This window comes from Canis lupus, chromosome 14 (genome assembly GCF_011100685.1).
Source record: "Canis lupus familiaris isolate Mischka breed German Shepherd chromosome 14, alternate assembly UU_Cfam_GSD_1.0, whole genome shotgun sequence".
Classification (NCBI taxonomy): Eukaryota; Metazoa; Chordata; class Mammalia; order Carnivora; family Canidae; genus Canis; species Canis lupus.
In genome coordinates, this window is record NC_049235.1 from 56100705 (window position 1) to 56125465 (window position 24761).

The window sequence follows — 24761 nt, forward strand, 5'->3', positions numbered from 1 at the left end:
ATAACATGAATAATAGTATTGACCTCATAGAGCTGAAGTGGGAATGAAACTCTCTAGCTTGTGAAAGTGCTTTGTTACTGGCTTTAAGTACATAGATAGATGGAAATGGCAAGTATTAAGTATCAGTATTTATGCCCAGAGTTGCCAAATGCCACGTCTTAGTAATTTTAGCCAGGATATTCAGTAAGACCCATCTCCCACTCTCTGAAATGTTTGGTTCTTCTCTATGTGTGTCTCTATTTCTTTTTATGACTTCCATGATCTCTCAACTCTAGTAGCTTTCTACAACTGGATATAACAGAGAAGCATCTTTTAATAATTAATTACCGCTGCTGTATAATCTTAAGAAAAACCAAATGGGAACACTTTAATCTCTTTAGATAACTCACATTATTTATTTTTTTTTTTACTGATCAATTCTTTTTTTAAAAAAAATTTATTTATTTGATGGGATGGGGAGAGAGAGAGTGAGCTCACAAGTAGGGGGAGCAGGAGAGGGAGAAGCAGGTTCCTTGCTGATCGAGGAGCCCATCCTGGAGCTTGATCCCAGGACTTTGGGATCATGACCTGAGCCAAACGCAGACAGTTAGCTGAGCCACCCGGGAGTCCCTAATCAATTAATTTTTGAGTCTTTTGCCTACAGTGGACTCAATGATTTTCAGGAGAAAATCTTTCCCCTCCATTGATATATGCTTTTATTGCTGAGAAGTTTTAGTAGGGCTACTAAAGCACTTCTAATTCAGGCACACATCGTTTCCTCTTTCTTTTAGAAATGGGTTTCATAGAATTTTAAACTCACTTTGCCTCCAGAAACCTACTGAAAAATATATGATACAGATATGAGAGTTCATAACTATAAAATAAAGCAAAAACTGCTTTGGTGACTTTTTAAAAAATAATGGGGAATGTGGGGTCATTTATAGTGTGACGATGTGAATTTTGAGAATTTTAGGTACTTCAGAATCAGACTGGCAGTTACGAGCTCTACTTTTGTTTGTTTAATTTTTTCCCTTTAAAAAAATCTTCCTCTTTCCACTGACTTGCTTGGAAATGACAAATCACCACATCTTTGGTGTTTTTTTTTTCCCTTCATCTTTGGGTTTTTTAATGGCCAAGCAAACCCAGCCTTAACTCAGCTGTATGTCTGCAGTCCAAGGCTGGTTGCTCCTTCTGTGCCTTTCTCTCTCTCTCCAGAAGTCCTCTTAGTCAAATTGTGACTATCAACTGAACACATTGTATTAGTTCAGACTTTTGAGATTACAAGTGATAGTCCCGCAAGTCACACTCATTTAAGAGTGGGTGCAGGGGAAGGATGCCCTGTAGCCAGGAAGGATGACATCAGCGTGCCCTTCAACGTCTGCATCTCTGCAGAGGGCCCATAGCTCAAGTTCCTAACCCCCTCAACCTGTGCAACTGTTTGGAAAGGCTGTGATCTTTTCTCAGCACCTCAAAGCAGGCCTCTTATTCTATTGACCTTGCCCTTCTGTGTGTCCCTCCTTCTGTGTGCGCTGGTCTAGTAAACTCCTGCTTATTCTCCCGGACATGTTTTCCAACCCTCAGCCTGTGGTGTGTCCCTTTTAGGTGTTCTTTATAACCTATGCTCAGGACTTGTGCATGCACTTATCCAACGTTATGGTAATGGCTTGTTTATTTGTTCATTTCCTAACTAGTCTGTGGTCTTCTAGAGGGTGGGAACTGTGTCTGATTCATGCTTCCATTCCTTGTCCATGGTCTCATTCATAAATAGAGAGAACTGTTTGTTGAATGAGTGAACATGGGCTCTACGGTCATGTTGGTGACTTTGCTTTCTGGGCTGAGCTCAGGACAAATGCCAAAGCCTTTCCCCTAATGATATCCGAGCCCAGCTTCTAACGTCCTTCATTCTAAAGCCAGACCAACGTGATCCTCTTCCACAGACTCAGTAAAGAAATGTGAATATGCATGCAAAAAGCCCGTTAGGTAGTTGTTTTGGTAATAATTAAGGTTGCATGCAATATCTAGATACAAATGATAATGACTTAAAATATCTTTATAAAGTGTGGAAGTGACCCTTACTTAATGGGCAGCCAGATCAACTATATCAACAGTTGATATGAACAGAGTGGCAGAAATTGGTCAGGAAGGTGCTTGACTGCACATTCATTTTTAGTGGTTTATTTTTCATCTTTATTCCATTGACTTCAGTTCTTTTGATGAACAGCCTAACAGCTTTTTAAGTAAGGTGAAAAACCTTTTATTAATGCATGCAAACTTTGTCAATTTGTCCTTCCTTTTCAAGAGTAATAGTATTAAAATCTTTAATAACTGCCTAATACACAGTTGATCCTTGAACAACATGGGATCGTTCCTGGGTCCACTTACACCATATAGCACTGAAAATGTATTTTCTTTTCTTTACAGTTCTCTTAACCTTTTCTCTAGCTTACTTTATTGTAAGAATACAGTATGTAGTGCAAATAATATGCAAAATATGTGTTAATTGACTCTATGTTATTGGTAAGGCTTCAGGCAATAGTAGACTATTAGTAAAGTTTTGGGAAGAGTCCAAAGTTATATGCAGATTTTTGTCTGTGTGGGGGTTTGGTGCCTCTAATACCCACACATTCAAGGATCAACTTGAATATAGTTCTTTTCCATTTGTCCCAAAGTTGAAGTTTTCCTTGTTGGTTCATTAAGACCTTTAATGTGGGACATGTGGGGGTGCTCAGTCAGTTAAGCATCTGCCTTTGGCTGAGGTCATGATCCCAGGGTTCTGGGATCAAGTTCCACATCAGGCTCCCAGCTCAGCGGGGAGTCTGCTTCTCTCTCTGCCCTCTCCCTCCCATTTGTGCGCTCTCTCTCTCATCACTAAATAAAATCTTTAAAAAAGCCTCTAATGTGTGGGTCTCACAAAATAGATAAGGGTCTTCTCCTTCTGACATTTTAGTAACCAGCTGTGATTAGACTCCTCAGTGGTATGAGTCCATGAAAACCATTCACAACAATAGCTTTGGTAGATAGAAACTAAAAAGCTGCTTTTTTTCTTTTTTATGTGGTGATTTTCTTTATAGCCCTTGACACCTAGCATTCTGAGACTTTGTGATGCTGAACCATTTTTAATGGGACTTTGTTATGGTTCTAAGAATTTTTGTCATCGGAAACAAATGGAACAGTCTGTTTTATTGACCTACTTATGCTTATGCATTCCTTATTCTTCTCCTTTTTTTTTCAGTGAGCATGTTTTTGAACACATTAACACCGAAGTTCTACGTGGCCCTGACAGGCACTTCCTCACTAATATCAGGGCTCATATTGGTAAGTGGTAGTGTCCTTCCTATTTAAAAGCATGCTGATTACTAATATGTCAATATATGTACAGGAAATAATTCTGGAAGAATATATACCAGCGGTTTACAGTGATTTATCTTGCAAGTGTATATATGTGGGGTGGTTGGACTTACAGAAGCCTTCCATTGCTCAGATTACGTATTTCTAAAATATTTTAAACAAAATTTAAATAGTCACGTGTTACTTTTGTTGAAGGGGAAGAGCAACACATAAAATGGAACATAAGGGAAGACAATTCTGTGTCAAATTCTAGTGTCTGAGATAACTGAAAAATACGTGCAACTCAGTTCAACTACAAATGTTTTTCATCATTCTTTTCAAAATGGATTATTGGCCATAATCAAGATGAGCAGAAATATAGCCCAGTTTGTTTGTTTGTTTCTTCCTTTCATTTTGTTTTTTAGATTTTATTTAAATTCAGGTTAGTTAACGTATACTATACCTTTAGTTTCAGGGTAGAATTTAGTGATTGACCATTTGCATGTGACACCCAATGCTCATTACATCAAGTGCCCTCCTTAATGCCCAATTACCCCTTCCTGCCCATCTCTCATTCAGCACCCCTCAGACTGTTCTTTATAGGTAAGAGAGTCTGTTATGGTTTTTCTCTCTCTTTTTGTCTTATTTTATTTTTCCTTCCCTTCCCCAAGTTTATCAGTTTTGTTAAATTCCAAGTGAGTGAAATCAGAGGGTATTTGTCTTTCTTTGATTGACTTATTTCACTTAGCATAACACACTCTGGCTCCATCCAGCAAGATTTCATTCTTTTTGATAGGCTGGGTAATATTCCATTGTATGTATATATACCATATCTTCTTTATCCATTTGTCCATTGATGAACATCTGGGCTCTTTCCATCTTTTGGCTATTGTGGATAGTGACATTGGAGTGCATGTGCCCCTTCCCATCACTATTTTTATATCTTTTGGGTAAATACCCAGTAATGCGATTGCTGGGTCATGGGGTAGTTCTGTTTTTAACTTTTTGGGAAACCTCCATACTGTTTCCCACAGTGGCTGCTCCAGTTGACTGACATTCCCACCAACACTGTAAGAGGGTTCCCCTTTTTCTGCATCCTTGCCAACATTTGTTGTGGCTGCTCCAGTTGACTGACATTCCCACCAACACTGTAAGAGGGTTCCCCTTTTTCTGCATCCTTGCCAACATTTGTTGTTTACTGAGTTGTTAATTTTAGCCATTCTGACTGGTTTGAGGTGTTATCTCCTTGTGGTTAGCCCAGTTTCTTTAAATGTATTGAGGTGAATGTGGCACTTCTAAGCTTTTTGGCCCTTTATCTTCTTTTCCTTCAAAATTTACATTTCCCGGGCAGCCCTGGTGGCGCAGCGGTTTAGCGCCGCCTGCAGCCCGGGGTGTGATCATGGAGACCCAGGATCAAGTCCCACATCGGGCTTCCTGCAAGGAGCCTGCTTCTCCTTCTGCCTGTGTCTCTGCCCCTCTCTCTCTCTCTCTCTGAATAAAAAACAAAAAACAAAAAACAAAAAAACCCGAAATTTACATTTCCCTATTCCTTCCTTTCAAAAATTCCCAGTAGGCAAAAGCAATGATAATCATCTCATAGCTCCATTAGTTTATGCTCTAAATAATTACAAGTGTGATAAATTATAACACCTGACATAGTTCTTTTTTTAATTTAAGTGACCTTAAAGAGAAGTTTAAGAATTTTTTTTGTGTTTTTTTTTGTCTACACATAATGCTGTAATAACTAATTTTTATAGAGAGAAGAATAAGAAAAAAAGATATCACAGAATTAATGTTAAGAGAACAGCACTAGAAATACGCAAGTTTTAGGGGAAAAGGCCACAAAAATGTGAAACAAATACATAGATGAACCTAGAACAATGGAGAGTTTCAGACGCTTGAGCTTGTAGGAAGCCAGAGTAAGCAGATAGAGCAATGTATGCAGGGCAGAAACCTACAAACAGCTTAAAGAAGTGGTGGTGGTATGGCGAGCATTTTTGTGTGTGTGAGGTCAAAGCATATTCAGGTTAAGCGTGCTCTGCTGCATCACATGGGTTACTGGACTCAAGGGAGGAGATGTTTAAAGTTGATATTACTGGGCCAATAATGTGAAGAACATCAGCAAGAACCACTCCAAGATCGTTTTATAAATGGAATCCACATGGAAAGCCCGGTACTGACTGCAGAGACCAAGCCAAGGTGAAGGGAAGCATATTAAAACTTCTCCTTGAGGATCCGTGGGTGGCTCAGCAGTTTAGCACCTGCTTTCGGCCCAGGGTGTGATCCTGAGTTCCCGGGATCAAGTCCCACATCAGGCTCCCTGCATGGAGCCTGCTTTTCCCTCTGCCTGTGTCTCTGCCTTTCTCTCTCTGTGTCTCTCATGAATAAATAAAATCTTTTAAAAAAATAAAATAAAACTTCTCCTTGAAATGAGCTGAAATAAGAGATGTATAGTAATTTGTACCCTACTGCCTCTTAAATGCAGATCTACACACCCATCTGTGTCTCTGAAGTCCTCTGTTCTGTGGGGACATGAGAAAGGCAAAGATACTAGAGAGAGTTATTCAGTTGTTTGTAAAGCTAGAAGGTGATTTGCATAAGCTCATGCTAGTTTGTGGCAGAGCCAGGCCTAAAACCTAGGTCCTCAGGTTCCCACCTTGGTATTTTTAATGGACTGATGGAACTTCAAACTTAGAAAATACTTTCGAATGCTTGGTAAATGATTAATAAGTACATGCTGAATACATGGCAGCCTTTAAGCATGTATATTTTGGGGGGACATGGAGGAGGTATTACAAGTCTTCATCCAATAATTATTTACATTTAAAATAATGTTTTGATATCTTCTTTCTAAAATATCTTTGAAATATCTTTTGATTAAACAAAAAAAAAGGGAACTTTTGGATACAATTTCGATGCAATTTCGTGCTAAAATCAATAATCCACTCTGATGCAGAAAGTAGGTTTTTGTTTGCATAATCCTCTCTCAGGGATGTTTGCTTAAGAACGTTTACCCACTTAGGTGGTGCTTACTGTGTGCCAGGCACTGATCGAAGCACTTTATGTGCTTCCTTAATGCTCACAACAGTGCGAGGAGGTAATTGCCAGAGATGTTTCCCGTTTGCCACGGCGTAGGCGCCCCATAGGTAGCCCCTGCAGGTAAGCAGCCCGCCATAGGCCACACAGGCCCCGTAGGTAGCCCCTGAGGGTAAGCAGCCCGCTGTAGGTCACACAGGCCCCGTAGGTAGCCCCTGCAGGTAAGCAGCCTGCCGTAGGCCACACAGGCCCCGTAGGTAGCCCCTGCAGGTAAGCAGCCTGCGGTAGGTCACACAGGCCCCGTAGGTAGCCCCTGCAGGTAAGCAGCCTGCCGTAGGCCACACAGGCCCCGTAGGTAGCCCCTGCAGGTAAGCAGCCCGCCGTAGGCCACACAGGCCCCGTAGGTAGCCCCTGCAGGTAAGCAGCCCACCGTAGGCCACACAGGCCCCGTAGGTAGCCCCTGCAGGTAAGCAGCCCGCCGTAGGCCACACAGGCCCTGTAGGTAGCCCCTGCAGGTAAGCAGCCTGCCGTAGGCCACACAGGCCCCGTAGGTAGCCCCTGCAGGTAAGCAGCCCGCCGTAGGCCACACAGGCCCCGTAGGTAGCCCCTGCAGGTAAGCAGCCTGCCGTAGGTCACATCGCCAGCAGATGGAGCAAAGCAGGATCTCAGCCCCGGCGGGCTGTGGCTCCGTTCAGCACCTTTTGGTTACGTTCCCTGCGGTTCTCCCAGCTTGCTGAACAAACGGCGGGTCTGGATTTTACCTTGGTGTGGGTTCGCTGGGCTATAGATTGGTTGCCAGGGCGCGGATTATTCCCTTTCACCCTGGTCGGCTAGGCCAGCAGGCCTTCACCTTCTAAGTCGGGTTGGAGGGGGGTGAGGCCCCATCTGCTTCCTCTCCTGTCCTCCCGACGAAGGATTTCGGGATTTCGGCAGAGCACCTGTCTGCGTGCCGGGCACACCTGACCTGGGAGCCACTGCCCTGCGTCTCAGGCCGTTCGCCCCGCAGCCTTGGGGTGGGGAGGAGTGCAGGGGGCACCGGATACGCCTGATGTGAGGCTTCAGGCCTCAGAAACCCTCTGATGTTTGAAGATTTTGAAAGGCCTTTCTCAGAAATGCTTGGTCTGTACCGAGGCCAAAATCACTACGAGTAGGAATAGTTCCTGACAGCATTCGGCTCCCGCCTGAGAAGTTATGGGCATTGGTTGTCCTGCCTCTGGGGACCCGGCTTTGCCCGCTCTTGAAATGCACCCCGGGTGGAGGCTTCTATTCAGCGCCTGTTCCTTTCTGCCAAGTGCATTCAGGAGAGGCAGCATTGAGGTAAAGGATCAGGTGCTTAGCGGTTTGTTTCCTGGCTCCCAGAGACAATTAGCCAACTCCTGTCCCCTGAGCGATGGAAGGAGAGCCAGGCAGTGAGTGCTGGAAGCACCGGGATGCCCCTGGGGAAATGGTTGTTTGGGGACCTCAGGATTGCTATGCTGGAGACTGAAGTTGTCATGCAGTGTGATGTCTTAGAAGAAGAGGGGTAAATACAGACAAAACACCCTGAAAAAAGTCATCTAACTAACAAATAGGCATGAAAATAAAATGTGTTTGGCAAAGGCTAGTGTCTTTTACACTAATGTGTTTAAAAGTAAATGACTAATTGATGTATATTTTAGTAGATTTCACTGCTAGTTCTTAATTTTACAGGTTGAAAGCAAGCAAAGAGTTTGGTTTTACCACCTACCTTTCACTCTTCCCTTTTGGTCCTGTGCCCACATCCCCATCTGGCCAGATCTCTCCCTTGCTTAACTCCAAGCAGCCCCTCTTCCCTCTTGGCACAAGCCTTTCCCATCTCAGTCCAGTTCCAGCCACAGGAACTGCACCTGTCATCACAGTCCAAACCCACCAATTTAGTCTTTTAGTTGCTCTGGCAAGGACAGGCCCAGACTGCTTGAAGTAGTCTCTCTGAGCAATGTTTATTTCAATGGAGAAAATTTCTGGGTTTTGTTTTTGTTTTTGAGAATGTAAGGTGGTTATGTGGAGAAAATACTCCCCTTAATTTTCTCAAAATGTTGGTAGAATGGAGAAAATGCTGTATGTTGTGTGGGACATTTATACATAGATCCCCACATCCCCATTAACATGGATATAGACATGCTTTTACGCCTACATTTTACACATGTATTAAACAGATATAAAAAAGAGATATCTGAGGCATAATTTTAACAAGTGAGAATCAAGAACTAAAAAGGGAGGAAATCCATAAATAAAAGACTTAACTTGTAGATTACATGTAAAAAAAAATATGTTTTTGGGCAAGTGTAGATGAGATGACAACTAGGAAGGAATAAGTTGTATCAAAAGGTCCATTTATTGAATTCCTACTCTATGCCAGATATTAAGCACTTTGCATATATTACTTGATTTAATTCTCTTAAAAATTCTAAGTGGTAGATATAGATAGAACAATGGCTTTATGCTGCTGAGTAGAAGCAGACACAGATGTTAAATGATTTGAACAAGGTTATATAGTAGACAGATGCTAAAATTTGAATCTGGATCTCTCTGACCATGTCCTCCATTCCCTCCTGTTCAAAAGTAAGTGAGTCAGATGATTGTTATGAATCCTTCCAACTTTTCCTTATTCGTCTAAAGAACTTAACTTGCACTTGAGATAGTGCTTTAATTGACAGACATGTGGATCACCCAAATGATGGTGATTTTGGAGCTGAGAGTAAAAAAAAAACTCCAGGAAACTTGATTGGAAGGGCTCTTGGGGTGTGGGAAACTGCATGTAAATGTCAGGCTGTGTTGATTATGAAGCAAGTTGTCTCTTTGTCTCTAGAATGAAGAAAGAGAGATGCTGTGGGGATCTCGTGGTAGGGGACCCTGCAGAGAGTGGGAGGAAACCCAGGCTCATTCAGCTTTAATGAGATTACAGCTTATGGGGGTCACCATAAAAATTAATGATTTTCCACAGGAGACAAAGTAAAGTGCAAGGCCAGAGAGTAGACCTATGCCTGTCAGGGTCTGACTGTACACATGAGTATTTCAGTGGATCAGATTAATGATTAGACATGATACAAGTGAAGAAGGTGAACAGGCGAATGGCAGATGAAGGAACAAAACTACCCTTTTGGCTTTATCAGTTTGCATTTGAGCACAAATTGAGAGGCTTGAAAATCATGTAGTGGCAGGGCTGAGGGAAGGAACCCTTAGAAGCCATCCAGCTTCAACCAGTAAAGACTTAAAGATGAGGCATCCAGAAAGCTTGTAACTCGCTTTGGTTACTTTAGTAGGTAAGGGTGGAGTGAGGACTGGAATTTAAATTTCCACAGCTTTGCCGTAGTATCATTCTGCCTCTCATAAAGGCACTGATCAAGCAGGTGGATAGCAGAAGCATCCAACAGTCGTTGTTTTCATTTTGACAGACCCACAGAAATGGGTCAAGTAGATAAGAAAGGGGGTGGAGGGAGAGAGGGAAGAGAAAAAGATAAAAGAAAAAAGAGAAGGGTGGACACTACAACCTTTTCTGGAGGAGACATTTTTTTCCTTATCCAGTTGGCCATGGATACCTCCCACAATGTATGTTTTATTTGTGTCATCATTTATTGCCTTTGTCCTTTCTATAACGGAAGCTTTGCGAAGACTGGGACCATATCTGTGTTTTTGTATACAATAATACAGTTCCTGGGTAGACTCCTATGAAATATTTGTTGAAAGCACAGAGATCCAGGGAGTTGAATGCATTAACCGATTGTGTTAGAATTATCTGGGGAGCTTGTTTATTTTATTTTTATTTATTTTTATTTTTTAAAGATTTTATTTATTTATTCATAGAGACACAGAGAGAGAGGCAGAGACACAGGCAGAAGGAGAAGCAGGCATCATACAGAGAGCCTGATGTGGGACTCGATCCAGGGTCTCCAGGATCACGCCCTGGGCTGCAGGCGGCGCTAAACCACTGAGCCACCGGGGCTGCCCTGGGGAGCTTGTTTAAAGTGATGGATCTGACCACCAACCCAGACAACTGAATCAGAATCTCTAAGAGAGGGACCACAGCACGACACGGTGCAGGATGGCTTCTCCCAGTGTCAGTAGTCTTCATGCTTTTACCCGAGGAGAGTGACCCTCCTCTCCAAGCCATTCTCAGTAATGCTACATTGGAAAACCTCATGCTATGAACATATAGACATGGAGATAGGGGTAGATCATTGACTATTGACCCTCCTTTCTTCTCTCTTTTCTTAAAACCTTGGTGGTAGGTGGGCAGGAAAGAGGATTGTGGGACATGAATACCAGTTTTTCACACAGCCCCTCTCAACTGTTTAGGGGAACGAGGAGGGGATTGACTGAAACCAAGGGAGTGGGAAGCTAAGACCCTCTTCCATAGCACGTCAGAATTCCTAAACAAAACATAACAGGAATCAAAAGAAAAAAAAAAAAAAACAGCCTGACATGTAGAGTTGGGGTGAGGTGAGGGGACTCTGAAAGGGTCATTGGGTACAGATAGAAAGGATGTAGTTCAGAATTCCAACAAGAAACCTAAAAGATTATGGATATTATATACTCTGTGCTCACTGTCTCGATTTATGTCATTTATGCCCAGAAGGTCCCCTTTTGCCAAACAAAACAAAAACAAAGACAAAAAAAAAAAAAAAAAAAAAAAAAAAAAAAAAAAAAAAAAACACTGTTCACCACCAGCTGTGTTTCTGAAGACTTAGAGCAGGTGTCAATTTTGCAGCCTTTGCATTTGGGAGCAGACTGCGGGAAAGTTTCATATTTCCTCTTTAGTCTCCAGCATCACTGTATCTATTCTCCTGTGATATCATTACCCACTTTAATCCTTAGGAAGCACTTAGCCAATTTCAGGCTGAGACATCATTGTGTTTCCCGTGGGTTTAGTGGAATTGGTGTGGAATTACTGAGGTGCTGCTGTATGGGAATCTTGAAGCATTTATAAGTGTGGTATAGGGTATAGAAAAGTCCCCAATTCACAAGGAGGAGTATTTTATATATAAAAACTGCAGTTCAAGAAGAAGAGGGCTTATTGGCTAGGGAAAATCTAGGCATCTTCAGGAAGGACCTAGCTTTTAGGTGTGCAGGAAAGATGGAAGGGTCTTGTTTGTTTATACCTTTGCCAGATTTTTGTTCTTTCCCTGCGGGAGAGCATGAGACAAATTTGTACGTTAGTCCAGCTCCAAGCCTAGATCTCCACCCCTAGTCCCAGTGCTTTTTGGTCATCCTCTCTGCTTCCAAGAGTATGCCAAACAGTATGGAGGAAGTCACGAGGTGTTGCTAACTGGGTTCTTGACAAATGGGTCTCTATTTTTTTTTTTAAAGATTGTATTTATTTATTCATGAGAGACAGAGAGAAGCAGAGACACAACCAAGAGGGAGAAGCAGGGTCCCTGTTAGGACCCTGGGATCATGACCTGAGCAGAAGGCAGATGCTCAACCACTGAGCCATCCAGGTGCCCCAACAAATGGGTCTCTTTTAAAGATGATCTGAGTCCCATGTAGAGTTTTTGACCCTTCTGTCCTGCAAAGTATAGATCCAAACTACTACTTCAGCTCTCACATTCCCAGTTCCATCCCCACTTTCCTTATGCTCAAAAGACAAGCCTTACCTGCATCTCCACTGAGATCAGTGTCACCCACTTTAGCCCTTTGTTGCCTTATTACCAGCGAAACAGCTCATATCACACCCTACTTTCTAAAATAGAATGTTCCCCTCTATTCATTCACCCTTCCTTTTCTTATTGTCTCAGGGCAAGAAATGGTAGGTTCCTTTTGAAGGTGGAGCGGGTGTGCTTTCTTGGCTCTTGGCATCATGCCTCTTGGTTGTTTGTACTCTTTGGCCTCTTTAATGTCGCTCTTTTCACTAGATTCTTTACTCTTCCACAAATATGTGTAAGTCTCTCTCTCTTTTTTTTTTAGTAACAAACAAAAAGAATACAAGAATTTTTGTTGGTCCTGCCTGCTCTTGATTTAGACTATTTTCCATTAAATCACTGGGCCAGGCCTTGTCATCCATCCATTTAATTGTCCAAACCAACCATCCATCCATCCATCCATCCATCCATCCATCCATCCATCCAGTCTTGTAATCATTCATCTGTGTATCCATCCAACATTAACTGAGTGCTTACTGTGACCTTATTGTGCACATTAGATAATTGAGTCCCGGAGAATGAAGAGAACCGAACATGGTCACACCGCTTAGCTATCATGAAGTATATTTGGGTTTTGACCTTTCAACTAGATAGGAGGACCACTGTTGATTTCCCAAATGCCAAATCAAATTGATGCTTTTTAGTTCTCACCTTACTTGATCTGTATAATCTTTGGGGTGGAGCATGAGTTGGAAAAAAGCACTAGAGGGATTATGCTTTTAAGACTATGAAATAGTAAATTTATATTTGAATTCTGTGGATTAAAACCTGTTTTATTCCACCGAGGCCAGCCTACTAAGCTACTAGTTTGTGCAAGGACTAATTTTAAAATCTAAATTTGTTTATGAGAGCTTTGCTGTTTACATTGTAGGTTATGCACCAGGGAAAAGAATTCAAAGTGACACCAAATATGTGTGTGTTAAATAACACCATCTGCCCATTTGGATCTGTGCAGCTATTTAAAAACACTCTGAGGTGCTGGCCCCAAAACCTGTCATGTTTCTGGGTAAAGGGCAGTTATTATGTTAACCCCAAATTAGAAGACTTAGTTTGAGGTTTAAAAAGGCTTCAAGTCCTTTCCTACCTCCTTTTGCTGGTTGTTCCTTCAATACATATTAGAGTTTCTGTGCTAGGGTATTGGGGGTATTCATATAGTACGGAGAAGGACTGTGATAGGTAAGAAGCCATCTACTGCTATGAAAAGACAGGCCTGAGAAGACCCTCTCCGCCCCCTCCCCCGAATAGCTGCGTGAATAACCCAGTCCCAGTCTTGACTGAGATCAGTTAATCCTGCATTAGAAATACTGGGTGGAAGATCTGTCCCCTATTATAATGCAAATACCTCATTAATATGAATCATTTATACTTTAGGATGAATTATCCAGTCCCACTTGATAGACTCCTTCTGGATTAATTTTGATAGCTAAGAAAGCAAAGGGACAATGGAGTCGGCAGGCAGTGGGAAATAAAGATTAGCAAAGGGCAATGGTAGGCTGCACCTGTCTGTGTTTCAGTACACAGCAGAGCTACAAAAAGATGTCTTGTTGTAGAGCCCCGACGCGATTAGTGGCACAGAACTGGGGCTTCAGGCTGAGCAGCTACTTAATTTGCTTGCTGGGTGACTTTGGTCATTCCTCCTTTATTTTTATTTTTTTTTATTTATTTTTTTTTTAAATTTATTTATTTATGATAGTCACACACAGAGAGAGAGAGAGGCAGAGACATAGGCAGAGGGAGAAGCAGGCTCCATGCACCGGGAGCCCGACGTGGGATTCGATCCCGGGTCTCCAGGATCGTGCCCTGGGCCAAAGGCAGGCGCTAAACCTCTGTGCCACCCAGGGATCCCTCATTCCTCCTTTAAGTGGACACTGTGCATGGTCCTTTGAGGTCCCTTTTAGCACTGACGTTCTGTGATCCTTCTGGAGAAACTGAGAAATCTGGAGTTCCAAGGTGTTTGTGTGCATGCATGCGCGTGTGTAGGTGTGGGTGGGTTTTGTGATGGGTATAGGCTGTGAGAGGTGCCGTGGCCTGTGGTGTGGACTGGGAGTATCAGGGGCCACGTGTGCATTTATGTAACCCTGGGGCACAGCTCTTGCTGGTGTGGAGCCCTTCCTGCTACGTGACTAAATGAATGGACGAAGGGCTGGCAGGTGCCCAGCAGCGTGATGTAGAAAGCAGAGCAAAGCTTGGGGCAACAGAGGCTCCCGCCACGCTGATTGAGAGCCGGGGCCAGTTCTGGGCCCAGCGTTCCTGGGTCGCTCGGAGCCTGCCTTCTCGTCTAATAAAGGCGAAGCCGCGAATCTCTTAAGGGCTTTGTTGGGTGGGCAGAGCCGAGTGGGGAGCGGTACCCGTTTTTCACAATGATTTCTAGGGTTTTGAGCCAACAACTTGGTAACAGACAAGAAGATGCTGTACCGGCCTGAATCCTAGACTGGCGAAGGAGGGGGGCATCAGGACGGCAGGTGAGCTGTGCACGGGAGCTGTGTGCCTCGGCACAGAATAAATGCCAGCTTTGCTGGTGCTTGTGAGAACCAAACACGCGGTGGGCGCTCAACTGGCAATTTTACACGAGGAGTCAAACTAGGTGTTTTCAACGGCTGTGAAAATCGAGGACCCTTGAGGACAAATAATGAATATCATTTCCCCTTTACGATGGAAGAAACTGGTGTTCAAAGAGATGAAATAACTTGGCTGAGCTTACAAACTCCCTGGATTCATGGTTTATAAATTTACCATTCTTGAACTTTGCTCCATGCGTCAAGCAAGATCTCTTACTCCTAGTATTCCAAACGCTATAGACCAGTTTTGTCCCTTCTTAGCTTTCATATCACATTCTCCCGTCTGCCCGGTGAAATTACTCGAATGTCTTAACACAGTGAAAATTCATATAGTCAGAAGAGGTAACTTTTTGGAATTAAAGTTTTCTTAGAATTGGAAACATTAGGTTTGATCAGTGGCTCCTATGGCCATTCATAGATGTTCTTTCTTAGAAAAGGCTTTAAAAAAAAAAAAGGGCTTTTTTTTTTTTTGGGGGGGGGTAGAGCAAAAGAGAGAAAACATTGATTTTTAAATAACAGCCCCAAGTCCATTCCAGGGTAGGTCACAAAATCTTGTTTTTAAGAAATAGGTAAGGATGAAGGTAATTCACTCTATGTTAGCTCTGCATTCTGTATATTATAAAAATACGGTACGGTTAATCCTATGCAACTCTGGGAAATACCTGATTCTTAATTTTCTTCTGTGTGATTTGTGGCTACTTAAGGAACAAATCCCAGGTGAGGCAGGGAGGAGAAGGAAGAGTGTGGGAGAGAGCAGCTGTGAACAGTGGTGGGAAAAGGATTCACTGGAGGGACTCAGGGGCCAGGGAAGGAGGCTTGGGTGGGGAGGTCGCTTGCTTTCCCAGGGCTTAGAAGTCACGATTTCAGCCTCATCACATGAGCATTACTATTTCTTTCCTTTTATTAATGAAAGTCATTTCTTTTCTCCTTTGCAATGCATGGTCCACAATAATTGGTAAACTAGTGAATGAGGAGACATTAATGGTGTTCAACAGATGCTTGTGCTTATAAAGCACTTCTTAGCAGGTGGGACTTTGCAGAGTCTCAGTAGTAGGACCATCCATACAAGAAATGGAATGCCTTTCATTCTTTCTGCGAAACCAGCATTTCTCTAAGGGAATGCTTGTTCTTAAAATAAATACAAAATTTTGCTCTCTTAAAAATTTGCTGCAGGTATGGCTTTATCACAATGTAAGGTGCCAAGAATTGGAATATTTCATAAGCCATACTTCTAAAACTTGCTTACTTGCATACATTTCTGGAGTTGTCTTTCAACCATGGTGATTTTGTTAGAATACTATGTGAATTTGGAGGAAAATAAAATGAGGAGATCCCTGGGTGGCTCAGCGGTTTGGCCCCTACCTTCAGCCCAGGGTGTGATCCTGGAGACCCGGGATCGAGTCCCACGTTGGGCCCCCTGCATGGGGCCTGCTTCTGCCTCTGCCTGTGTCTCTGCCTCTCTCTTCCTTTATTTGTGTATCTCATGAATAAATAAATAAATTTTTTTTTTGAAAAAAGAAAAGAAAATGAGCAGCTCTTAACAGTGTTCTTTTATCCATGATTATAGTTATAGATTTTTCTTTGAAAGCCGGTGTTAAGTGGAGGAAACTATATGGAGGATTTAAAATGTAATTGGTGTTTTGATTTTATTAAACTCTTCAATTTTTAGAATAAATTCAGTAACACTTTTGGAACAAAAGATTAAGTAAGGTGGAGGCAGTTAGTAAATGCAACATATTTTCTGGGTATGTGAACGAAAATCATGAACAGTCACAAGGACTATAATCACGCTTACTATTTTTCTATTCTAGATATTTGAATGGTGGTATTTTCGCAAGTACGGAACATCATTCATTGAACAAGTCTCCGTAAGCCACTTGCGCCCCCTCCTGGGTGGGGTTGACAACAACTCCTCCAACAATTCTAACTCCAGCAATGGGGACTCCGATTCCAACAGGCAAAGTGTCTCAGGTATGGAAAGTCCTGTCGTTTGAACATGATTTGCTAACTTTTACTAAATTACTATGATTATGAGACAGTAATAATGTTGTTGTTCAAATACTAGTCTCCAGAGGAAAAAAAAAAATGCAGTGTATTTTCCCAAGGAGTTGACAGCTTCTTACCCAGGAAGTAGCATATAATTATCACAGGGAAAGGAAATCTTTGTTTTGTTTAATTTCACTTTTTCTCCATTTTGGTTTAGCTAAGGATCATTTATTTCGGTCAGTGTGCCAAGCCTGAGTTTGCAGCCTCCTTGTCCCTCGTTTCTCGAACTTTATCGAATGTGTCCATTCTCTTCCATGCTAACTGCCGAACCTTCTGTCTAACTAGATGGGATCCTATCACTCCTTTGCTTAAAAGGCTGCTTTGGTTTCCACTCCACTGAAGATAAAGCCCAGATTCCTTAGCATAGCATGAGCTGCTTTCAACCTGTCTCACCAACTTTGGCTTCAGTCACAGTCGTGTCCCTCTCCTTTTCATTTATTGTTCACCATGCCATGTTTTCTCATGGCCCTCTTCCTACAAGTCTGTCTCCCTTTCCCGTGCATTTGCCCGTCTTTCGTAACCCAGCTCCAGGGTTACCTCTTGGGAAGCCTTCTCTGGTAGGTTGTACGATATCTCGTCACCTTTGTTGACTTGTAACATTTTTATTTTAGCAACATTTGTCCAATCACACTGTAATGTTTAAGCTTACTGCTGTATTGCAGTATTTCTAGCACAGTGTCTGCTCCATCATGAAGCTCAGTGAATGAACAAATGATTGCATGCAAGGCCTGTAATTTCTCCATTCATAAAAGAAGAGGGAGGAGGAGTATCATCTCCTAGCTTGGTCTCTTTATAGGCTCAGTAAACATTTCCCAGGTCCCTAATATGAACCTGGCCTTATACAGGTTCTTATGAATATGATGATTGCAAAAAAAGACAAAGTCCTTGTCCTCATGGAACCCTCATGTCTGCTGAAGGAGACATAGTGGTAAGTGCTCTGATTACATAAGGGGGACAGAGAATGCTGTGGAGAACAAAGGAGGGGTTTCTGACCCAAAGTGGGGGGAGAAGTCTGCTTCTTGAAGGGGAAGGCACAAGTTCTGATGCTTGATGGATGAAGAGGAAGAAATTAAAGAGCTAGATTAGATCTTTTTTTTTTTTTTCTTTCTCCTAGGATAACTCAGTCACATTTCATAACCGTCTAGCCAGGTGATAAGCATCAAGGAGCATTGCACATATATTTTATTCCTGTTACTGATCTCGTGCCCTTTCATTAGGCCCTTTGCCAGCCAGCTAGCTGTGAGTGGCAGTGGGCACCACCAGGTACACATTTATTTCATCTTAAAGGGTACACGTGTGGGAGATGGTACTAAGGTAACAAAATTGTCTGGGACTTACCCATTTTGTGAAAGAAACAGAGAGCCGAGCAAAGGGAAACATTAACCGCTATGCTAACAAGCGTAGCACATTATTCTCTAGATCATTCAGTCATCATCATATAAGCAGTTGTGGATGACTGCCATCACTTTGCACCTTCTGTGAAGACCTCTTGTCTGGTTAGAGTTACTGTAGTCTTTGAATGGTATAAAACGTTGTAGGAAATGAACATATTAGAAATGGAAGCAGCCTTATTTGAGGCCATTCTTCATTGCGAGTACATTTTTATTTTCATTAAAATTCTCTACCCAATTTAAATCTCTTGACATCATTCCTTAATGCAATGAAGAGTTCTTCTAACTATCACTATTATTTTGCTCTCTCTCTTTATGGCTATCTTGAAGTCAGCCTTATGCACCATATAAAATCTTGATGCTATTCTTAGTGCTTTTATGTCAGTTTTTAAAGGGAAGGCCCTAAATCCTTTATGAAATTACATTCAAAAATAATAATCATGGAAATTCCCACTTTTATAGGGACGGAGTTTTCACCTGGCTAAGACTGTGGTTTTTTTTTTTTTAAATTTTTATTTATTTATGATAGTCACACAGAGAGAGAGAGAGAGGCAGAGACATAGGCAGAGGGAGAAGCAGGCTCCATGCACCGGGAGCACGACGTGGGATTCGATCCCGGGTCTCCAGGATCACGCCCTGGGCCAAAGGCAGGTGCCAAACCGCTGCGCCACCCAGGGATCCCAAGACTGTGTTTTTGAATATTATTATTGATTCAGTTCCACTAGTATTTGTTTAATGTCTACTACTGTGCATGCAATATTTCTGTTCACTTCCCATATAATAGATACAGCGTTTATGATCAGATCTCGTAACAATTTTCAAATAGTTACATTTAGCAAAGTGGAAATTACCGTATCTAAGTCTGTTTAGGCCTCAATTTATCCTTTGCTACTTGACAGTTGGGTTTCTAACATTTGGCTAACTCAGTTCAACAGACACGTAAGCTGGTATGGAAGTACCAGATACATGGGACTAATACTGTTTTCCATTTCTCTTTTCCTGTGGTGATTTTTAGTTTTGAATAAGAAAAATATTATTAAAGGACATTGTCTTTTATCTCTACCCTTAATCACTTTCTATCTCATAGTCCGGTTTCAACTAAGTAAAGGAGAAAGAAAGTCTGAAATTGAGAGTAATTGATAATACATTTTCTTTCTTTCTTTTTTTTTTTTTTTTTTTTAAGATTTTATTTATTTATTCATGAGAGACACAGAGAGAGGCAGAGATACAGGCAGAAGGAGAAGCAGGCTCCACGCAGGGAGCCCGATGCGGGACTTGATCCCAGATCCCGGGATCACACCCTGGGCCGAAGGGAGGCACTCAACTGCTGAGCCACCCAGGCATCCCGATAATACATTTTCTTAAAGTAGAGGAATTTAACAATTCCTATTCCCTTAATAATAATAAAAAAAGAGCTGTTGCCTTATTAACAAAAGGGTGAGTCTTTTGGTTTTCTTGGAGAGTAGTAAGATAGCTTTTCGCTAAATCTTACGTGAAATACATGGCTAACAGTCCCATGGGTATTGGAAAGGCAGTTTAATTGCTTATTTGAGAAAAATCTTTGAAAAAGCTTTAGAAAAATCCCTGAAAATACCAGTTATAAACATCGATCTATATGGGACTCATAGTGTTCATAGGACTTTTCTTAAGGAATCATTTGTTTTGGTTAAAAGCTGAAAGACCATAAAAAATAAAATAAAATAAAATAAAATAAATAAAATAAAATAAAGTAAAATAAAATAAATAAAAAATAAAAAATATAATATATAATATATAATATATAATATAAAATAAAATAACTGAAAGACCTGGCCTACTTAAGGATGATTTGGGGTGGGGAATGGAAAGTGGGAGGGTTGCGACTGTCACAGGGTGGGTTGTTTACCTTGTTTAACTTTTGTTTCTGTACAAACCGGCCCGAGTGTAGACTCTTCTAAAATCTGTAATCCTTGTCTGTGGATTGGAGAAGAAATGTAGTTAATTATGCAGCTTCTTAATCTAGCCAAATTTTAGGTTGTTTGGCTTAGGTTAACATTTATGAATATTTCACTTGTTTTGCTTTATTTGGGAGCTAGCCCACCATTTTTTTTCATAAATCCTGCTGATGTATTTGCCATGTTACCATGTTTCTCACTGCGATTTCTTAATTCAACTCCGTTTATGAGCTGATAATATGTAGGGAGTTACTTATTTATTTAAAGATTTCATTTATTTATTCATGAGAGACATAGAGACGCAGAGACATAGGCAGAGGTTGCCAAAGTCAGGTTTGCCTTCCTGTCTCAAATATTTCATTTTAGTTTCACTTAGTCTTAATGTATATCTTATATATGTGCATAATAGATATGTATATATATGTAAGAAGCAGATGCTCTTATTTTTTTAAAAGACTTTTATATATTTGAGACAGGAGGAAAGAGAACACTAGCAGGGGGGGAGAAGAGGGGCAGAGGGCGAGGAAGAGGGAAAAGCAGACTCCCCCTGAGCAGGGAGCCCGATAGGGGGCTTGATCCTGGGACGCTGAGATCATGACCTGAGCCAAAGGCAGATGCCTCACTGACTGAGCCACTCAGGTGTCCTGCAGATGCTGTTATTATCTCTGTGGTGTGGTTAAGGAAGCTAAGGTACAGCAGGCAAGTTAAGTCATCTGCCCAAGGTCATTCCGAGGTCACTTGCTGGTAACCTAGGTAGTCTTACTTTGGAGTCCAGAGTCTCAAGCACCAACTAAAAAATATAGTCTGAATCCTCTGTGAGGTCCATAAACTCAATACTAATATAATTACTAAACTGGTAAATTAAGTCCTTTCATTAAAAACCAATACTACCATACATGACATTATTTCAGAAGTGGCATTAGCCAAACTTACTTACACACAGCTCAGTGGTAGGATTGCTGATGGTTGAGAGCTTAGGCTCTGGGGTCACACAGATGTGGCCCTAATCTTGGCTCCATCACTTAACAGTGTGTGACCTTGGGTGAGTCACTTAACCTTCTTCGGTATCTTAATTTGCATACATGGGAATAAAAACAGTATCTACCTCACAGAGTACTTTGAGGAATAAACGAAATAGCAAGTCAGAGGACAACCATCAGGCAGTGTCCTCCACTTTTCTATGAATATGATAGGGAAGATGGCCCAGCCCCATGGAGATACGGCTATGGGTTTAGTGAGGTTTACTCATTAGCTCAGTGATTCACTTTTATGCCGGACTTTTGCTGCTTGCATTTCAAATATATCCCTTGGCTAAACTGCAAATTGCTACATGTCCAGAACCTCTGGGATTGCTCTTTAATCGTCTCAATTAGGGGAACCCAGTTGTCCTCACCACATCGATGTATGTGTTGAAGTGATTTTCTGAGCCAATGCTTATTACATCTTTTAAAATCTTTTGCCACTAAAATATATGTTCTAGTAGAAATTTGATCTCCAGTTGAATGGTGAAAATGCCTAAAACAGTTTTAGTCCCTGGTGAACATTTATTTAATAAACTTATTTCGCCATTTCCACATTACGATCGAGTTGAATGGCTTAGGTCAGAAATGATCAATGAGAAACATATCAGAGATACAATAAATATTTAGTCATCTTAGCAATACTTGAAGAGAGTAGAGTACCATCTTGACTAGAGCAGATCAATAAAAATGGTCTTGAAACATCATTATTTATAACTATCCTCATTCTGTCAAATTTGAGGGAATAACACATTTGTTGAGTTGAAAGCTACCTACGTGTTACTTTGTGCCTTTACTACTACTATTTTTTTCAAAATAATTATTTCAAAAGTTAAGAAAACTGCTAAAGTTTGATTACTTAAGATAGTGGATATTGTTACTCTTAATGATTGTTTAAGAGCTTGTATGAAGTAGACAATTGGGTATTTATTTCTGAGATATCAAAGCCAATAAATATATGTCAGAATCATGTGTCAGACGTTGACTGGCTTGGGGTTAATCTTGATTGTCATAATACATCTGATGAAACTTTATCTAGGGCCCTTTTCTGTTGTACTTTGGAACAAAATGTTTAAAAGTATTGTTAAAAGTGCCTAACATTTGCCCAGAGGAGTTTTTGAAACTTTTTCTAATGGAAAATTTGATTGATGAAGTCATAGAATTTTTTGAAATATGATGTTGCAGGGTCAACAGGTCTGTTGCATATAGTGGATAGTTGTTGGTCAATCTGGACACCAGCCTGTAATCTCATTTATTTTGAACTATAGGGGAAATTATATAGCTTCTGTTAAAGGGGCCTCTCACTAGCTTATGTAAAGAATATAGATGACTTGAGCTTTAAAGCCTCTCGTAGAGGGACTCCTGGGTGGCTCAGAGGTTGAGCATCTGCCTTCGGCTCAGGGCGTGATCCCCAGGGTCCTGGGATCGAGTCCCACATTTGGCTCCCCTGTAGAAGCCTGCTTCTCCCTCTGCCTGTGTCTCTGCCTCTCATTCTGTGTCCCATGAATAAATAAAATCTTAAAAAAAAAAAACTGATAGACTCAATGAAGATCAGGCTAATAGCTGTTTGTAATAATATTCCCATCATTATTAGATTTTAGATTCTGGGAAGAGGTGGTAACTTTTGAGTATAACAAGTCTTCTTGGACTATGAATGAATGAATAATTCATATATTTTAAGGCCCTGGAAGTGAAGATTATATATATATAATCATATATATATATTTATATATGATATATATAAATATATATATATTTTTAATTTTAGGAAAGAAAGGTTCTCAGAGTTGAAGAAATTGGACATAGAGTAATATTTTCTTCCATGTGAATAAAAGCCCTGTGACTTTGGAGCCTCTTGGTTTTTCTGAGAATTATTTCTCTTTTTCTTTGAGGACTGTGACAAAGGGAAATCTGTGGTTCTGTCGGTGCATTATTCCTTCTACAGAGCTTCTTCGGCTGGATGCCCTTTTTATTTTTGTTCCAAAGCTATAAGACCCTCCTCCCCCAGGGTCTAGCCCCAGGTCTAATGCAAATAGCCATTCTATGTATGTTTAAACCACACAGTCCTGTGAGCAGTGTGGAAGGCATTCTAGAGGAATGGATGAGTACAAAAGGGATGAAATAACTATTACTGGGATGGCAAGTTTTAGTAGGAAATGGTGAGAGAAAAGGCTGAAGACAAGACTGGAGCTTGATTTTAAAAGTCCTTGATAGCAGTAAGCATTTTTTTTTTTTTTATGTTCTTTGTCTCCTACGTAAAAACTTATACTCATCCTATTATGAGATCCCCTGCAAAGAGGGGTATCTGTTCTGCAGACTTGGGCAACTAAACAAGTCGTATTCCAATATTTATTGCTCCTCTTACTCTTTTTTTTTTTTTTTAAAGATTTTATTTATTTATTCATGAGAATACACAGAGAGGAAGAGAGAGAGGCAGAGACACAGGCAGAGGGAGAAGCAGGCCCCATGCAGGGAGCCGGATGTGGGACTCGATCCGGGTCTCTAGGATCAGGCCCTGGGCTGAAGGCAGGCTCTAAACTGCTGAGCCACCCAGGGATCCCCGCTCCTCTTCCTCTTGAACTGCATTCTTGCATGCGTGCTGAGGTCTGAATATTTTTCTCAACATCTGTAGATAGAGACTCTTCTGTGGGCTGCCACAGAGGGAATCATAGACAGTTTATTGCACTGGGGGCATATATTTAATTGAATATTAATGTCAGCAAGCCCTTGATGGAGTCCCTGGCAACTTTTAGGTCCTCTAAAGGGCACTGAAATTGTTGGTATTAATGGAAAAGGCAAATTTCCTTTTGGATGTAAAATTTTAATTCTGACTTAAATAAAAGAATTTATTACTCAAAGACACGAATAAGATAAGAAACTGGACCTCATGTAGAAAGACTTTTACCCTCTGGATATCTGAGTTTAACTTCTTGACTTAAATCTTCACATTCTAATACCTTTGGCACTTAGAACATCTGTCCTTTTCAGAAAAGCATCAGGCAATCTGATATTTATGGGCTATGTACTCTAGAGTAATTCCAGACTGGGAGGGTTTTTGTAGTAAGGGTAAGATTAGGAAACAGAGTTGCAAAGAAGAAATTAACGTAGCTATGATGTAATTCAAGGTAAAACTTTGACGGGTTCATATTCAACCTCTAGTCACTTGTTTCTTTAAAAAAATTATTTCTGTTTTGCCCCCATTTGAAGGATATAGCTAATGAAGACATTTCTTATGTAGTCCTATGTCACATATTTTTTTCTCATCCAGAATATTTTACATCTGTTATAGTTACTTAGATCCTCATTTTTTTTTTTTTTAAGTTTCAGGGATAGTTGAAGAAATTGAACACAGACCACATGTATGACACTAATGTTAACAGTGACTTTTTTTTTAAAGTTCAGTTCCCCGTTACAAGCTATAAAAAATTTCAAAATGTTTGTGGCACCCCCTGCTGGCTACCTTGTGGCACTTCCTAACTGAAGATTCAATCTTTAGGTTCTGCTCAAAAATACTTTAGGTATCCGTACTAAAGTCTCTTTGCAGTCATTTTTATTTAGAAACAATTTCATTTGTCTCAATATATAATAGAATTAAAATTTTAATTGAAGGCATTTTGCTTTATAATTTGTCAACTGATACTTGAACAGTGCTTGTCCTTCCAGGCAAATAGAGTAATGTATTCACTGGAGACAAATTGTTTGCCATAAGCTTTTTTACTAAGATTTCAGGTAAAAATTCAACAGGGCAGAAGCATATCCCTAAATGCTTCTGTTTTATTGCCAATAATGCTGCCACGAGCATCCTTTATACATA

The 24761-nt window shown here is 40.9% G+C and overlaps 1 protein-coding gene across 10 annotated transcripts in view; it reads left to right on the plus strand.

The window, feature by feature from the left end:
• The window catches only part of ST7 (suppression of tumorigenicity 7), a 241802-nt gene that overhangs the window by 118294 nt on the left and 98747 nt on the right, over positions 1–24761 (plus strand). For all 10 annotated transcript variants that reach the window (XR_005369793.1, XM_038557460.1, XM_038557462.1 and 7 more), the window contains exons 2-3: positions 3212–3294; positions 16369–16528. Coding sequence is in view for 9 of the 10 variants with exons in the window: in XM_038557460.1 (XP_038413388.1) it covers positions 3212–3294; positions 16369–16528 (243 nt within the window). In the remaining variant the exon portion in view is untranslated. The remainder of the gene's footprint in view (positions 1–3211; positions 3295–16368; positions 16529–24761) is intronic.